Consider the following 18,028-nt stretch of genomic DNA (forward strand, 5'->3'; position numbering starts at 1 on the left):
ATAGTGGTATGTGACCGTCTGGACGGTCAATGAGCACGGGGTAAAAATAGTGGTATGTGACCGTCTGGATGGTCAATGAGCACGGGGTAAAAATAGTGGTATGTGACCGTCTGGATGCTGGAGGTAATTTTTTCTTAGTATGCAAAGAGCTTTCCATGCAGGTCTCTGCTCCTGATGACTCCGAAAGACATTTCAGCTGTTTTGCAAAATTGATTGAAGTAGTTTGTGGGAAGTTTTCTCTCAGTCTGCTCTACTGCAGTACAGTATGTAAAAACTGTTCACTTAGCACAGGAATGACAATATCCATGTTGTTTAAATGATGAAGTTGCCTCCCTTTGACTAGATGCCAACATCTAGTACCGGGTAGATCTTTTAATAATGATGTAATTTTTAAATTTTACATACATACTTTACATACATCATTCCAATTATTTTGATACAAGTTTTAAAATGCATGGATTTTAATCTATGTTTTATAATCCCAGATTACACATAGTGAATTAAATGTAGTTATTAATAAATGGTCTTAATTTTGCAAAAGTACTTGAGCATAATTTTTTTTTAATAATGTCAGTTTACAAAATGTTTTGTTTCACTCTAAGGTGCCCACTACCAAGAAGATAATGGTGCCCCCAGTCGCTAGACTATTTCTTCCTCTCTGATGCTGACGGTGGATTGTTGACCAGTTCCGTCATTTCAGGAGATAAGATTTTGTATGCACAAGGTATAATTCACAAAGCTTGCATCAATGCAGCCTTGTTGTGCGGCAGAGTATTTGGTTTAAAGCCATAGGAATGCCCTTTCTCAAATGTTTGCATGATTCAAATAGAGCGTAAAAATTATCTCCCAATTATATCAACAGCAGGGGTTTAGAGAAATGGAAATATTAGTAAATAATTTGTTTATCATCATCCTTCCATATTCCATTTAATTCATTAGAATATATTCTTGCTAATTAATGTACTCAATCCAGAATTAACAATTTTGCATCTTAAATATTGACATTTCGTGATCAGTCATTTTAGCATCTCTACCTGAAATTTGGGTAAAATCCAGCCTTTTTTAAAAGCTTACGTATCTTAAAACAAGCACTTTTTTCATATTTCACATGTATTTTACTTGTTACAGTCATCAAATAGCAGTCAATTCATCTCAGATATTGCTGTCAGCCCACACTCATTACTGCACCTGCTGATAGAGAGAGAGCCTCATACCTCACTGCTCCACTGACCACAGATAGGCAGTATAACTGCTCCTTCAACGAAGACAAATTGGTACCAGTACTTATATGTACAAACTCTGTACTTTTATTTGATATATAATATAATTCCTCTCCCTCTTTTAAATTAAATTACTTGTTAGCATGACAATTGGATAATTGCTGACTCTGCAGGCGCCACAGTTTTGACGCCATCATGTGGTTGATGTCAAATTTAAAAGGCTAGTTGCTGAAAACAATACATTGATTTCTTTGTTTAAAGTTTTATTTAAAAACATTAATTATCATAAAGCATTCATAAGCAGTATCATGTATATCTATGTCAATATACTCATTGTCTAAATACATTTTTAGAATCTTTAAATCAGTTCTGCAAAATATTTCAGATAGAAACACCAAGGGACAAAATATCCCACACAAAAAGATTCTATTAAGTTAGAACAAAAGATACAAGATTAGCAGGATATCAAACATCTACACTAATTCTAAAGGTTTAAAGGTAAGTCACAACAATTGTCTCATTGGATGTGAATTCTGATTGGGTTAATATACTGGTATCACTCCTCTATATAAGTAATGGGCCTCAGTCCCTTTGTGGCCTCGCTCCATTGCTGGTAAAGAATTGAGTGCTACCTGTCTGTTAACCCATTATGTGTAATTAAAACATGTCACACAGAGTTTGCTGATAACCACATGTAACAAATACAGTCCATTCATTCTAATGTAACAAACACAGATTATAGACACAGTGAAAAAGTCACTTTATATATACATCTATAGATAGAAAAAGGAGTTTGTCTATATGTAATATAAATGTACATAGAATCACTTGATATTTACATGTGATACATAAACACAGTTTGTTTACATACAGTATATAAACAATGTCAGTTGTTTTGAGATGTAATATCGATATTAAAGAACAATTTGTTTACATACAAACATATGATACATAAACAAATAAAGATTGAAGAAATGGAATGATTAACTCACGACAACCTAACACAGATACAGTTAGACAGTCTGTTTACATCTTGTAGACACGGTCAGTGTATGTGTGAAACATTAAATTATCCACACACAGCGTGTTTACATCTGATACACACCGTATAATGACATGTAATGTGTATAGTTTGTTTACATTATATCTACACACAGTATGTAATATATACTTATACGCTTTGTTTACATATAATTGATACAGTTAATTGATTTACATGTAATATTGGATTTTGTTCACTTTACCTGTGCCATAGTCAGCCACAAAGAGGTTGTCTCTGGTGTCCACACATAAACCCCGTAGAGCCTGTAAATGACAGTTGTCAATGTAGGGGAGGAACTGTCCGTCCTGATCCAGGATCTGGATACGGCGGTTGTTACAGTCTGCTGTCAGGATCCGACCCTGGCTGTCTGTTGTGATGACGAGTGGAATAAATGATCCCTTGGTAGTAGAGGGAGGACCAGTGTAGGTAAACCGGAGTTTCCCGGCCTGATTGACCACCACTACTGCACCGGCTCCACGGTCTGACACACAGATATCTAGGTTCCTGTTCTCACTGATGTATTTAATGTCACCAGATGAATAGAGAGGTTGTCCTTTGTCATCGTACTGAATACTTTGTTTCTCTGTGGAGCCAGAGTAACGCACAACTTTTGTTTGTTTTCTATCATCACTGTCCATGACAACCAGGAGGTCACCAAAGGAGGTACTACAGACACCCCAAGGTTTCCACCCCCGTAGTCTGATCACTGTCTGTATCTGTGTATTCTTCACTATGTTCACAGTTCTATCTTTGTAATCAGTATAAACTAGATCCCCACTCCTTGTCACTGCTATGTCCTGTGGATAGTTCCCTGACTTGGTTTGGATGGACTTCACTCGTTCTCCTTGGAGGTTGTAGAGTTTCATCATGTTGTCATTACCATGCGTCCAGAACTCTGTATCATTCAGACACGTCACACCATATAGACAATCATACTCTGTGTCTATAGCTGTGATGACCCGGGGTACATCCATCAGTGACCGGTCTGGGGGAGAGGACTCGGCTCCCTGGGGCGGCATGCTGTAGACTTGTTCCTCTGTTGTAAAAGATAATGCTGACAGAGAACCAAACTGTTCAATCAGCTGATCTGTGTGGATTTCCTGAGGCCTAAAGTTTGGTAAGGACACTTTGAGTTTAGGAAGCAATCTTCTAAATTCAGCGTTCCTGGATTTGTATTCAGAGACAAGGCAGACATCTTTGGAGTTCAGTAATTTCTTCAGTTCAGCAATGGTCTGTGTGATTTCAGAAATGGTGTGTGTGATTTTATCTTCCTGTTTATTTAGGATGGGCAGGTGTTTGGATTCCATTTCCTCCACGTTAGATTTCAGGTTTGTGATAATGGTGTCTATTTCTCTGTGCCAGACTTCTCCTTGTTTGTCAATTGCTGTTGTCAATTTCCGGGAGTTTTTACTCAGATCAGCTTTCTGCACTGGGATGTTGGATGCAATCTCTTTGTATTTAGGATAAATGAATTTTTCTAATTCTTGCAAATCTTTTTTTAAAATTTCTGTTTTAATTTCAAAGCTTTGGAAAATGTCAACTTGTTTATGTCCTAAATGTTTTCCAGAAGAAATACACTTTGCACAAATAGGAATGTCACATTGTTCACAATGGAGTTCACATTGTTTGGTGGGGTGTTTCCTACATTTAGGATTGTTCAAAGTGGTTAGATATTGTTTAAGTGATACCACTTTATGAACTTTAGAAGAATCAGATAAATGTGTCTCTACACAGTCTTTACACAGATGTATATGACAAACTTCACAGTACATGGGGGCCACAGAGTCCTGACACAGGGTGCAGCGTACAGCATCCTGGGCGCTGTTCCTGGGGTCCATGATGAGGGAACCCTTGTAACTATAAGGGAACTATAAACCTGGAAAGTAAATGCAGTATGTATTTAGGATGTATACATTTATTATCTTTGTTTGATTAACATGTACTTATATGTAAGATTCAGATATATTCTATTTCATGGATAAAATTTACATTTGTGTAGAGTCATTCATGTACATGCAAGTATATTTTTTTTTATTTTTTATGACTGATTACAAAAAAAGAATAAATTCAAACATAAGAAAATATTTGTCCAAATGATTTTCGACTATTAAGAAAACACAATAAGAAAGTGGATTATAAAAATTACCTAACGTTACCCCATTGGTAAACTTCAGGTCTTCACGATCCAACATGGCGGGCGCCAGGTGTTTATTCTTCCTGGTCGGGTGCTACCTGTGCAAGATCACGTGAATGAATTTAATGCCAGGTAGTAACTTGTGCTTGTGTATGTGTTGGTCCAGAATCCAGGTCCAGGTTGTTGGGAGGTTTAAATAGATCTGACATTTTTATCACTATTAGGTAATGTGTTCATATTTTTATTATGAGAAAAATATATAACGTCTGGTGCCTGTGTGCTGAACATATTCAATTCAGCTTTAAAATGTAGGCTATTTTTAGTTTTAAAGAAATAGATTTTGTTTCTTATGACTAGAGATCTTTTTCTGAAATCGACATTTCTCTATAAAAGCTCAGGTGTGGTGTAATGGTGCACACATTCCTTTGGGAATGAAGAGTGGGTTCAAATCCCATCATCAGCATACAAATGTAGAGACTTATATAAATTCATGTTAAATTCATGTTTAATGGTTGAATAATTAATGTAGAAAAAAATACAGTAATTAAAGGTTGCATGGTCATGAATTTTTTTAATCTACATGTAGCAGTACGATGCGTCCTAATTATCGACGTACAATTATTTTCTTTCTTTTTTTTTTTTGGGGGGGGGGGGGGCTAGACTTATCGGAAATCTAGAAACCAGAAGTTATGTCTAACTTGCAACAATAATGGAAAAAAATGATCAACATTATGCAAATTTGCATTACCCATATTAAAAAAAGCATTTATAAAATCATGATAATTTGATTACAGAAAACAGATTATTTTTGAAATTAAAATACAGTTGCAATTTTGTCTAATTATCTGTTCTAGTACATGTATAATACTAAAATTAATTTTCAATAATGCCAGAATTGATGACTTTACTATGGTAGAGAGCAGAAATTTAGATTCTGAAACACAGTAATTATAAAGAAATTAAAACAACGGTAAGACTTCAGCAAGACTTTGTTAATTGTTAAGTCAGCGATGTGGCACGTGGGCCTCTGGTTTCCGGAACTTTTCAACCCACTCGGTAGGTTTTTATTTTACGAAATCCAAAGATGGCGACTTACATTGAAAACATGCGAAAACATTTTCAGCAAAACAAGAGAATACGAGAGCACACGGCGCAGGACTCCAAAGTTCACTCCGTGGCGTGGAGCTGTGACGGGCGGCGCCTGGCCTCGGTTTCCTTTGACAAAACTGTTAGCGTTTTCCAGCTAGACAATGACAGAGACCGAATGGTAGGCTGCTGGAGTGTTGCACTGTAAAACAGACATTTATAGGTGTCAAAACATGGCTGAGACAAACTAATTCCCGAATTCCCCTTTAAATTTGGGGCGTTTCCGCACGCGAAAGGAGTTGATTTTTTTTTTAATATGAAAAACAGTGTGTAAGATGTCTATCCCAGTTTTTTGCTGCGTGTTGTTTCCCGGGGGGGGGGGGAGGGGTGGGAAGGTGGGGATGAAAAGGCCCGGGCTTGATTTTCAAGTACATGTGTAACTTTGAAGTAAACAAAGTCTCACGCTTTGCTGGATGCACGTGTGTATTTTGCTAGAAAATTGTAAATGAAGTGTTGTTTAAAAAGATGTCGAGAGGATTTTTTTCCAGAAGTTCGTTTTGAATGTTTAATCTGTATCTAAAGTTGTGCAGTTTTGGTAAGAATATATAGTAAAATTTAATACTGTAGTAACACCTACGGGTCTATTCTTTTTAAATGAGGATGTTTTGCTTTTTTCCGACATGTTACAGTCTGCTGAACAGTATAACCCAAAAATCAACAGAATAATTTTTGTCAATTTTGAGATAGTAAGGTCACAAAAACTCGAATATAACTGTTTTACAAATACACTGCCTTTTTATCTTCATCCTTGAAAACGTAATTTCTGAATCTATGTTGTTGTAGCGTGATGTCAATTATGTAGATATCGTGCTCAAATTTAATGTTGGAAAACAACTTAAAGTTTTTGTGTCTAAACTATTTATTAATAAAATTAAGGTTGTATGGGACACTTATATGTTATCGAAATAAACAATAAAATAAAGTGTAATTACATAAGTAATTTCTTTCTCAATATTGTAACTAGCTTACAGGGTAGCTCAGTGGGTAAGAGGGTTTACTACAAATCTGTTGGTCATGAGTTCAAATTCTGCTGGGGATTTACATTTTTTACCTCTCCAAATATTTTCAAAAGCTATTTTTTGGTTTAATATTGTAAAATTTGAAAACTCTAAACCGGTGAAAGTACTCTAATTATAATGTACTTTAATCCACATTCATATCGACAGATGAGCCATACCACCTTAATATTTTTTTCAAAACATTGATTAGTCTGACAATTTTTTTTGGATCTGTCTTCAAACTCTTTAGGTCAAAGATTGCACATTTCGTGGACATAGTGACAGTGTTGACCAGCTGTGTTGGCATCCAAAGAATCCGGATCAGTTGGTGACAGCTAGTGGAGACAAGACAATACGAATCTGGGACGCCCGGACCAATCGTTCTGTGGCCACTGTCAATACTAAAGGTAAAACAACTGTTGATTCCATGACCCAGGAATAATTGATCTATAGACATTGACAATACTTACTTTGAGATAAAACAGCTGTTAACGTGGTTAATACAAATGTACAGGGACTTTTGGACACTTCAATAAATGTATGTGAAAAAACTGAAATTCCATTGATTTTTCGTAATGAAATCCGCCAAGGGTTTATGGGGAGCAAAGTGGACCGAAAACCCTTGGCTAGCAAAGATGACTATTGTTATACATTAGCTGTAAATCAATATTTAAGGTGAAAACATAAACATCTGCTGGTCACCAGATGGCAGCACTATATATAGCTGTGGGGAACAAGGACGACCTAATTACATTTATTGATGTCAGAAGTCACAGGTCAAAGGCCGAGGAACAGTTTAAGTTTGAGGTCAATGAGATCTCCTGGAACAATGACGGGGACCTGTTCTTCTTGACGAGTGGGCAGGGCAGCATAACCATACTGAGGTACATGTAGTTTATAGATAGATGAAGTATGAAACATTGCAGTATAATGAAGCATTAATGAACAAATGGTTAGGCAATTGATGGCTATGACAGCTCAATGTAATGCAAAGTTTTTCATAATTGTGCATATTTATTTTACCCAATACCTTCTACAGCATTTTGATAATTTTGAAAAAATTGAATTGTATGCAAATAAAACACATTGTTATCAACAGCTACCCAGATTTAAAACTCCAGCACACCCTGAATGCTCACCCTGCTAACTGTATCTGTATCGAGTTTGACCCCAAGGGAAAGTACTTTGCCACCGGTAGTGCGGACGCCTTGGTCAGTATTTGGGATGTAGCAGAGCTAGCCTGTATTAGGACCCTCTCCAGGCAGTAAGAGTTGTGCACAATGTATTCACATGTATGATTCACTACACAAGTACTGTACCTTTCGTTGCATAGAAACTACACATGTACACTCATAATGGTCTCAAAAACTTATTAGATAATTTTATTTTTCTTGTAAAATGGTGTTATTTGAGATCTACTAACTGCAAAAGGTTTCTGTGTATTTGTGTACTGATAATATTTTGAAAATTTAAAGCCTTTTAAATTCTAAAGCTTAATAAAGTTTACTGATATCAAGTTTATGTAGCTCATGCATTTTATATGATATTGTTTATTGTTATACTTTCGTGTTAAATACTGAAATCTGATTGGTTAAGACGCAGTTAATAATATTTACTATTACCCTCAGCGTTAGCAACGCACTTGGCAACGGGTAACATTAAAAAATGTTACATGCGCGAAAATTATGCGCGTACGGTTCGCTGTAGAATTCACGTTATTCCTATATAAAAGCAGTAACATTTTCTTAAAAATTAAAAAAAAGACATTCAGTATAACAAAATAAATAGTGCCTGTTTGGGAGGATAACAGTTAAAATTGACACCCCTCGAAAACCATTGTCAACCTCCGCTTCGCGTCGGTTGACAATGGTTTTCTCGGGGTGTCAATTTCAACTGTTACCCTCCCAAACAGGCACTATTTATATAATATGCCCAAGAAATCCAAGATATAAGCAATGAGGTTTTGGTCTCTGTTTCTTTAGAAGATTTTATTAGAATTAAACCATCTTTATATCATATTATAACTTTACTAAATAGGGAATTCTGATTTTTTGTTTCAAGTATTTTTCTGTTTTATTGCATTCACTGAAAAACAGAGTCATGGACATTTAATGTGTTGATTTCAGGTTAGAGTGGCCAGTCAGAACTCTAAGCTTCAGCCATGACGGCAAAATGCTGGCCTCAGCATCAGAAGATCTGATTATAGACATAGCAGAGGTCGACTCAGGTACGATTGTCATTGTAGATGTTATATGTATGTTATGTTTATGTTGGGTACCAAGCATGGAATATGTAATCCAGTTGCATTAGCCTCATTCAGAATTGATAATATATTAGTAAAGGCAAAACCTGGTGCATGATGAATGGTAAAAGGTTAGAAACCCGACACATACACTTAGTTGACTGGTATCACAGGTAGGGGGTGCCCACTTTGTTCTAGTCAGGGTAGTGAGGTGTTTACCCTGGGTGGAGTGAGCAGGGTACACAGAACAGGTGTTAGTACACACACTGGTCAGGTGGAGAGAGAACACCTGGACAGGTGAGACAGACAACACAGATAGGTAGCAGTAACACAGCCCTTCATCTGTATATAGCTATGGAGACCGGGTGGTGTTGGGTTGATGCTAACAACTGCTTTCTGAAACCAAGAACTGTCACATTTTGTACATGTATACAGTCGAGCTGAAAATATGTAATAGGATTTACTGAAATTTAGAATTATTTTAAGTTATTTTTAATATCAATATTTTTATCAACCATAATGAAGGACTGCTTTTGTGTTTGCAAAGTCTAGTACAAGGTCACAAACAACTTGGCCAAGAGACCTTTTGATTTTTTAAGGGGGAACAGGACACGTATCACGTGACTATCATAGCAATGATGCTTTGATATATATGCTAACTCTATTATGATGTCGTAGTTGATAAGATTGTATATTGATATGATGTCATTTATTCATTACGGTGTCATACAAGATTTGATAGATCTTTTTCCCGTACTAAACGGCTCTAAATTAGTCTTTGTCAAAATATGAGCTGATGGAAAATTAAAATTTTTAATTTTAGAAATGTTAATGGACAAAATAATTAGCGGTTAATATAATCAGATATCTATTCTGATAATGTTCTGTTCATGATAATCAATAAATCTAAATAATGCATTACTTTTTGAATTTGTCACAAAAGGTCATAATTCCAGAATAAGGGATGGGGGTGATTCTTATTGTAGTATCTCTTTTTAATGCCAAGAAAGTTAACATGAAAATTTTATAAGTTATAAAGCAAATGTTAAGGCTGATCTATGAGTCTTTAAAAAAAAAAATTCAGTGACAACTTTTTAGGTGTCATCACATTTCGTTCAAATTTAGAATCAAAAACTTCAAAATTGAAGAGCTGATTTTAGCAATATATTGATAAAATTATGATATTGCTATGAAAAAAAAAAGCCAATGTTGTAAACAATTTTGAAATTTGTTTTCGTTCTCAAAATGAATGAATATGATTTGTAAATAAACTCCATCAAATGAAAAAATTATTGCAGAAACTTCAAATTGTTAACAAAAATCATAATGCCAGTAAAGGGGGATAATTCCTATTAAAATATCTTCCTTTTGTAAGGTAAGAAATAGTCGTGAAAATGATATATGTTGTAGTGGACGTCGTTATGTAAATGTGTTTAAAAAAAACAATTAAAATTCATTGACAAATCATTTTACACTGCAACACCCTTTTCCCCCTTAAGTCCAAGTATTTCTGAATTCTGGTATGGATTAGAGTTTTGGATCAACTACGTGGATTCATTTAAATTCACAGAGGCCAATTTTCATGGATTGTGGTTTTTTTGCTCATTCGTGTGGATGTAATTTTGTGGATGTGTCGATTTTCAGTGTTACGTTTGACAATTTCCCCTTTCATAATTTATTTTCATTGAGGATGTTATTTCGTTGGGAAGGGTAACTCGCGCATACCATGAAATATTTAACCATTATGAATTCTAATGAATCCCAGTACTGGCATATACTTGCGACACAAAATGCATACGTTTTAGATTTTTGTAACTGAAGATTTTTCATTCTCAGTAATCTCTTTACTTTTAAAGTAATTTTTAAATATCTGGGAATAAATTGCTCATTACTGGTTCATAAGTTTGTCTTTTATGTTTGAAAGTGTATAGTATATACCAGGTACTCCTTATATTTTTAACAGGTAAAAAAGTCACAGAAATAACATGCGAGGCCCTACTTTAACAGTCGCCTGGCATCCAAGTCGCCCCCTACTGGTTTACGCCTACGACGATCGTGACACCTACGACAGAAATCGGGATGCAGGGACCGTGAAAGTGTTTGGATTACCCAGCGATAACATTTGAATGTTTTAACTTGGTACTTCACTCAGTGAGAGTTGAAGTGAGAAATGTCATGCTCAGAAGTGTATAAAGGTGGAAAGGGGACAGAAAATAACCAAAGTGAAGAGAAAGTTACATAACAGAACTTATGGTGATTTTCATGTGATGAACAAAGCACCTGGTTTATGGCTACTGGCAGTTATATTATTGTATTAGACACCATTAATAGATGGATGAAAGGTAAAGCATATATTCTGCTTTTGTACTGTAAATGTTTTAAATAATGAAACATTTTTTCCATCTTATTATGATATCTGATTTTGATACATGTATCTTTACAAATGAACACACCAATGAAATTATATTAATTTTATTCATTTAATTAGAATTTTAAAAGCTTGGGTTATGTTTGTAATAGATATCTTTATATATTGGCTTATAACAAGGTAGTGCATACTACTATCATGCATGCACTATGTACATGCAATGCCATTTTACATCCTTGAGCAAGTCATATCAGTGTAAAAAAACAAAACATTGTGAATCCATGCATGGAACAGTATTTATCAATTAATGTCATGAATACATGTACTTGATGTTTTATGACAGTTTAGAAAAAAACAAATAACATTCTTCAATCTGCAATATTAATTACTACTCATCAGTTGGATCTATAAGCACTCCTTCTGTTAAAATATTTATACAAATTACTGACTTGTACATGTATGCTTATACATAGAGAGAGGCTCAAAATGCATAGGTGTATTGCAATTAGAGTGTCTCATATTTTAAGTGCCATATACACTCCAATACGGTCTTAAGTGATGGATGCATTATTCTTTACTTTCTACAAAACTCATAATTTTCTCTCTCTATTGATACGTAGATATTGTATCAAGTCTTAATTTGATATTGAAAAGAATGTACATATTTTTTGTAGATCTTGCTGCCGGTCAGAGTAAGATCTAGACCCCATAGTGCCACAGGTGACCATCGTGTACAGTGTAGTTCAGCTGCTCTGCCTGATTGACAATGGAATGGACGCCTGTCGATATCTCCAGACCTACGGAATGTGGGACCAGGCCGTCTAGCTGGCTAAGGTATATCTGTCATAGAAAAGACATTATTTAGTGTACACTGTACTCAGATGGGTCTCATTATGTCTTATTTCTTGTTTGTAATAGGCAACATTAATGAATACAAAACAGTCAGTTTTTAGCTCACCTGAGCTGAAAGCTCAAGTGAGCTATTCTGCTAACATTTTGTCTGTCGTCTGTCTGTCTGTAAACTTTTCACATTTTCAACATCTTCTCAAGAACCATGGAGCCTATTTCAACCAAACTTGACACAAAGCATCCTTAGGCTAATGGGATTCAAAGTTGTGAAAATTAAGGATCACGCCCTTTTGCAAAGTGAGATAATTAGGAATTATTGAAAATTTTCGAGAAATTTTCAAAAATCTTCTTCTCATGAACCATAAGGCCAGGAAATCTGAAACTTTTGTGGAAGCATCCTCAGGTAGTGTAGATTTACAGTTGTGAAAAGCATGACCCTCAGGGAAAGGGGGGGGCACATTGGGGAGGTCGACTTTTTACATAGGAATACATGTATATAGAGTAAATCTTTAAAAATATTCTTCTCAAGAACAATTTGGCAAGGAAAGTTGAAACTTATGTGGAAGCATCCTCAGCTGGCGTAAAGTCAAGTTTGTAAAAATCATGACCCTCGGGGTTAGGATGGGGCCACAATGGGGGGTCAAATTTTTACATAAGAATACATAGAGTAAATCTTAAAAATTCTTCTTCTCAAAATCATTAGGCCAGGAAAGCTGAAACTTGTATAGAAGCATCCTCAGGTAGTGTAGATTCAAAGTTGTGAAAATCATGACCGTAGGAATATATAGAGTGAATCTTTAAAACACATCTTCTCAAGACCAATTTGGGGAGGAAAGCTGAAACTTGTTTGGAAGCATCGTCAGGTAGTGAGATTTCAAGTTTATTCAAATCATGTTTCCTGTGGGTAGGATGGGGTCACAAGGGGGGGGGGGCAAATTTTTACATAGGAATGTAGAGAAAAATATCTTTAAATTAAAAAAAAAAAAAAAACATTTGCCTATGTTTTAACTTGGTACTTCACTCAGTGAGAGTTGAAGTGAGAAATGTCATGCTCAGAAGTGTATAAAGGTGGAAAGGGGACAGAAAATAACCAAAGTGAAGAGAAAGTTACATAACAGAACTTATGGTGATTTTCATGTGATGAACAAAGCACCTGGTTTATGGCTACTGGCAGTTATATTATTGTATTAGACACCATTAATAGATGGATGAAAGGTAAAGCATATATTCTGCTTTTGTACTGTAAATGTTTTAAATAATGAAACATTTTTTCCATCTTATTATGATATCTGATTTTGATACATGTATCTTTACAAATGAACACACCAATGAAATTATATTAATTTTATTCATTTAATTAGAATTTTAAAAGCTTGGGTTATGTTTGTAATAGATATCTTTATATATTGGCTTATAACAAGGTAGTGCATACTACTATCATGCATGCACTATGTACATGCAATGCCATTTTACATCCTTGAGCAAGTCATATCAGTGTAAAAAAACAAAACATTGTGAATCCATGCATGGAACAGTATTTATCAATTAATGTCATGAATACATGTACTTGATGTTTTATGACAGTTTAGAAAAAAACAAATAACATTCTTCAATCTGCAATATTAATTACTACTCATCAGTTGGATCTATAAGCACTCCTTCTGTTAAAATATTTATACAAATTACTGACTTGTACATGTATGCTTATACATAGAGAGAGGCTCAAAATGCATAGGTGTATTGCAATTAGAGTGTCTCATATTTTAAGTGCCATATACACTCCAATACGGTCTTAAGTGATGGATGCATTATTCTTTACTTTCTACAAAACTCATAATTTTCTCTCTCTATTGATACGTAGATATTGTATCAAGTCTTAATTTGATATTGAAAAGAATGTACATATTTTTTGTAGATCTTGCTGCCGGTCAGAGTAAGATCTAGACCCCATAGTGCCACAGGTGACCATCGTGTACAGTGTAGTTCAGCTGCTCTGCCTGATTGACAATGGAATGGACGCCTGTCGATATCTCCAGACCTACGGAATGTGGGACCAGGCCGTCTAGCTGGCTAAGGTATATCTGTCATAGAAAAGACATTATTTAGTGTACACTGTACTCAGATGGGTCTCATTATGTCTTATTTCTTGTTTGTAATAGGCAACATTAATGAATACAAAACAGTCAGTTTTTAGCTCACCTGAGCTGAAAGCTCAAGTGAGCTATTCTGCTAACATTTTGTCTGTCGTCTGTCTGTCTGTAAACTTTTCACATTTTCAACATCTTCTCAAGAACCATGGAGCCTATTTCAACCAAACTTGACACAAAGCATCCTTAGGCTAATGGGATTCAAAGTTGTGAAAATTAAGGATCACGCCCTTTTGCAAAGTGAGATAATTAGGAATTATTGAAAATTTTCGAGAAATTTTCAAAAATCTTCTTCTCATGAACCATAAGGCCAGGAAATCTGAAACTTTTGTGGAAGCATCCTCAGGTAGTGTAGATTTACAGTTGTGAAAAGCATGACCCTCAGGGAAAGGGGGGGGGGCACATTGGGGAGGTCGACTTTTTACATAGGAATACATGTATATAGAGTAAATCTTTAAAAATATTCTTCTCAAGAACAATTTGGCAAGGAAAGTTGAAACTTATGTGGAAGCATCCTCAGCTGGCGTAAAGTCAAGTTTGTAAAAATCATGACCCTCGGGGTTAGGATGGGGCCACAATGGGGGGTCAAATTTTTACATAAGAATACATAGAGTAAATCTTAAAAATTCTTCTTCTCAAAATCATTAGGCCAGGAAAGCTGAAACTTGTATAGAAGCATCCTCAGGTAGTGTAGATTCAAAGTTGTGAAAATCATGACCGTAGGAATATATAGAGTGAATCTTTAAAACACATCTTCTCAAGACCAATTTGGGGAGGAAAGCTGAAACTTGTTTGGAAGCATCGTCAGGTAGTGAGATTTCAAGTTTATTCAAATCATGTTTCCTGTGGGTAGGATGGGGTCACAAGGGGGGGGGGGGCAAATTTTTACATAGGAATGTAGAGAAAAATATCTTTAAATTAAAAAAAAAAAAAAAACATTTGCCTAGAAAAGCTGTTACTTTAGTGAAAGCAACTTCAGATAGTGTAAATTCATTTTTTTTAAAATCACAATCTTTAGGAGTAGTGTGGGGCCACATTGGGGATTCAGTTGTACAAAGGAAAACATTTTAGTTATTCACAAAACTGAAATATTAATTTATATGCTATAACGTACGTGCAAGAATTTTTGTATATTGCTGATTCTTTAAAATTGTTTAAACTTTGGCCCCTGGACGATTCTTGTGCCTCACAAGGGGTTCAGAGTTTGATGTAGGTTTATATTCTGTATATAAACAATTGTTAAGGGTTTTTTTGAGAGCTGCAATGCTGACTGTGATATGACTATAAAATTCTGTTGGAAAAGGGACTTGATTATAAATATAAGAATATCCAGGGGGAAACATTTTTTTGTATAGGATCTACATGTATTATACCATATTGTGCAAATATTTTGTATAATGACCCCATAAGCTGATTTTATCATGCCCATTGTTGCTGAAGTGAGCGATGTGGCCCGTCGGCCTCTTGTTTTGAGTTATTGTTATAATGAACCCCGATCTGCTCTTAAAAGACTTGATACTTTGACACTTCTTTTTAGTTGGAGAGAGAGAGAGAGAGAAAAGAGAGAGAGATGAAGACTTATAGATAATTATAACAATATTCTGTTGATAGTTTATTGATAGTTGAATGATTACAGTTCTACATACTGTAGTTTTATAGTAAGCATGCCTACACTGTGGTCTATTTCTATCTGTGTATGTTTACAGTGTCACTGGTGGAGGCCGTTTACCTGGAATACGCCTGTCTACTGGTCAACCTAGGTCTGAGCGCACCTGCCGAGTTCTACTGTCAGAAAGCCGGCGATAAGGGGAGGCAATTCAAAGAGGAAGTCATTCTCTTTACCTAAAAATTGTACCATGTCTGTCATTGATGCAGAGATAGTGACATGATGGTCCTTGTTAACTGACAGTAATAGAGAAAATATTTTCTAACGAACGGTTAAAGATGAACAGGTAAAATGATGGCATTACTACTATCTTTCATTACAGTTAACTCATTGAAAAGATGTGGTACATGTATTATCATGTGATATATTTCATATGCATGTATTTTTGATTTATGATTTATACAATTTGCCGTACAAATTACAAATGGATCATTCACTAATTGAAAAATATCTTAAAATTTCCTGATCATAGCATAATTTGTAAATTTATATAATGTTAGATTTTATTAAGTTGTAATAACTTTTAATTCAATACATCTTACCTTCAAAATACAATGAAAGAATTTATTTAAAAATTAATTGAAGAACACATGTAGACTTTTTATAACTTATGAGTTATGTTATAAGTGGTCAAAAATCAAGACAAATCCGATATATGAATACATGAGAATATCATATCCACAAAAAGGTTTTTGAATTACAAGTACGTAAACGATATAAAAATATTAATATAAATCATCTGCTTCATTAACAGAAGTCTGGAACGTTATGAATGAAAGTACCTATAATTGTCATCACATAGCAACCGTTCAGACTGCCTGTACCAAGCTTCAATAACTTCCAAGTTCCCTGCATCACCGTCGACAACTTGGCTTCTGATTTCATGGATGTGGTATTTGAAATTGGATACCACAGCCTCAGTGACAATGCCGCCATCAATTCCAGTGGCTCCGTTTCTCCCAACTCCAGTGCTACGGAGCAACTGAAACAGAAGTTTCTTGAGGATTCCAGCATGAAAAACGAGTGTTCTAACTTTGACGATCTGTGTGTGTACGAGTCCATTATGGATAGTTGTTCAAAACCCTGTGACATTTAAGAGGCCAAGAACGTGTTGTCTGCTGTCATTGTGTCATCTGCCGTCAAGTTTAAGCACTCCAAACACCAGTGTCTTGTGAGCGGGAAGACCTACAGAGGAAACACCAACTTGAACTATCACATGGCTACCCACACCGGCATCCGGCCTCACAAATGTTCCATCTGCGGCAAGGCCTTTACCCAGAAGTCCACTCTGCGCACACACTTCTAAATTCACACTGGCGAGAAACCGTACAAGTGCAGGACCTGTACCGTGCATTTGCGGACTACTCCACCTGCATGAAGCACGAGCGGACCCACAGCGGGGAGAAGCCTTACGCATGCCCAGAGTGTGGAAAATGTTTTGCCGAATCCGGAAATATGCTCCTACATCGGCAGACACACAGGAAAAACTGAAATTCCACAAAAAGTGCTTAATATACATTATAGAATACATTTAAAAAAAAGTGCCAATATTTACATTCTGAATCCCTTGTGTTGTTTTTATAGAGTTTTTTATTACTGCATTAAATCAGTATTTTTCATTATTTCATTGTATTGCATTATGTTTTATGTATTTTAACATGTGGAATGTTCAAGTAAATGTATATAGTACCGGTACATGTACTCTACTGTTATGTATTTTGAAGGAAAAAAAACGTCATTTCAAGATTTTCATTTATTAAAAAAATAAAAATAAATTATCTATTCATACATTAACAGTTGTTGGATTATTTTGTAAAGCATGCAGAAACACTTTTTTGAAACAACATTAAAGTAAAACGGATATTTATTTTTACAAAAGAAATTCAGACCTAAAAAATTTACATTTTCAATATCAATGAACATTTTAGAAGTAAAAATTATGAGAAATTTTGAAAAAAAAATCCATTATTAGAATAAAACAAAAATTCATTTGAATGTGACATTTTTCCATACATATCTACCCTCGGCCAAGAATTATACCTAGACCTTCTACAGGTTCACTGCACACTGAGGGGTTGTTATACCATTGTACTTTTGTGCAGTCAATCTTCGAGTTATCCGCCCTTTAATGTATAGTAATTTATTATGCGGTCTTCGAGGTTAATGTTTAAAAAAATTATAGGACTATATGTGATATATGGGCCTTTAATGGCCCT

At 35.2% G+C, this 18,028-nt stretch overlaps 1 protein-coding gene and 2 pseudogenes across 1 annotated transcript; 2 read left to right on the forward strand and 1 right to left on the reverse strand.

Moving 5' to 3' along the window:
* Positions 1-1,472: 1,472 nt before the first annotated feature.
* On the reverse strand, positions 1,473-4,133 carry LOC128162580 (E3 ubiquitin-protein ligase TRIM71-like). The gene has a single exon (XM_052825826.1). The coding sequence runs from the start codon at positions 4,098-4,100 to the stop codon at positions 2,433-2,435; it is 1,668 nt and encodes a 555-aa protein (XP_052681786.1). The 5' UTR covers positions 4,101-4,133; the 3' UTR covers positions 1,473-2,432.
* Positions 4,134-5,480: 1,347 nt separating this feature from the next.
* LOC128162591 (THO complex subunit 3-like) lies at positions 5,481-16,690 on the forward strand (annotated as a pseudogene).
* On the forward strand, positions 16,570-17,306 carry LOC128162603 (zinc finger protein 354A-like; annotated as a pseudogene).
* Positions 17,307-18,028: the final 722 nt, after the last annotated feature.

The sequence above is a fragment of the Crassostrea angulata genome, chromosome 9, assembly GCF_025612915.1.
Source record: "Crassostrea angulata isolate pt1a10 chromosome 9, ASM2561291v2, whole genome shotgun sequence".
Classification (NCBI taxonomy): domain Eukaryota; kingdom Metazoa; phylum Mollusca; class Bivalvia; order Ostreida; family Ostreidae; genus Magallana; species Magallana angulata.

Bases quoted from the DNA above. Each gene is read 5' to 3' on its own strand.
- LOC128162580 (XM_052825826.1), bottom strand. From the start codon at position 4,100: ATGGACCCCAGGAACAGCGCCCAGGATGCTGTACGCTGCACCCTGTGT.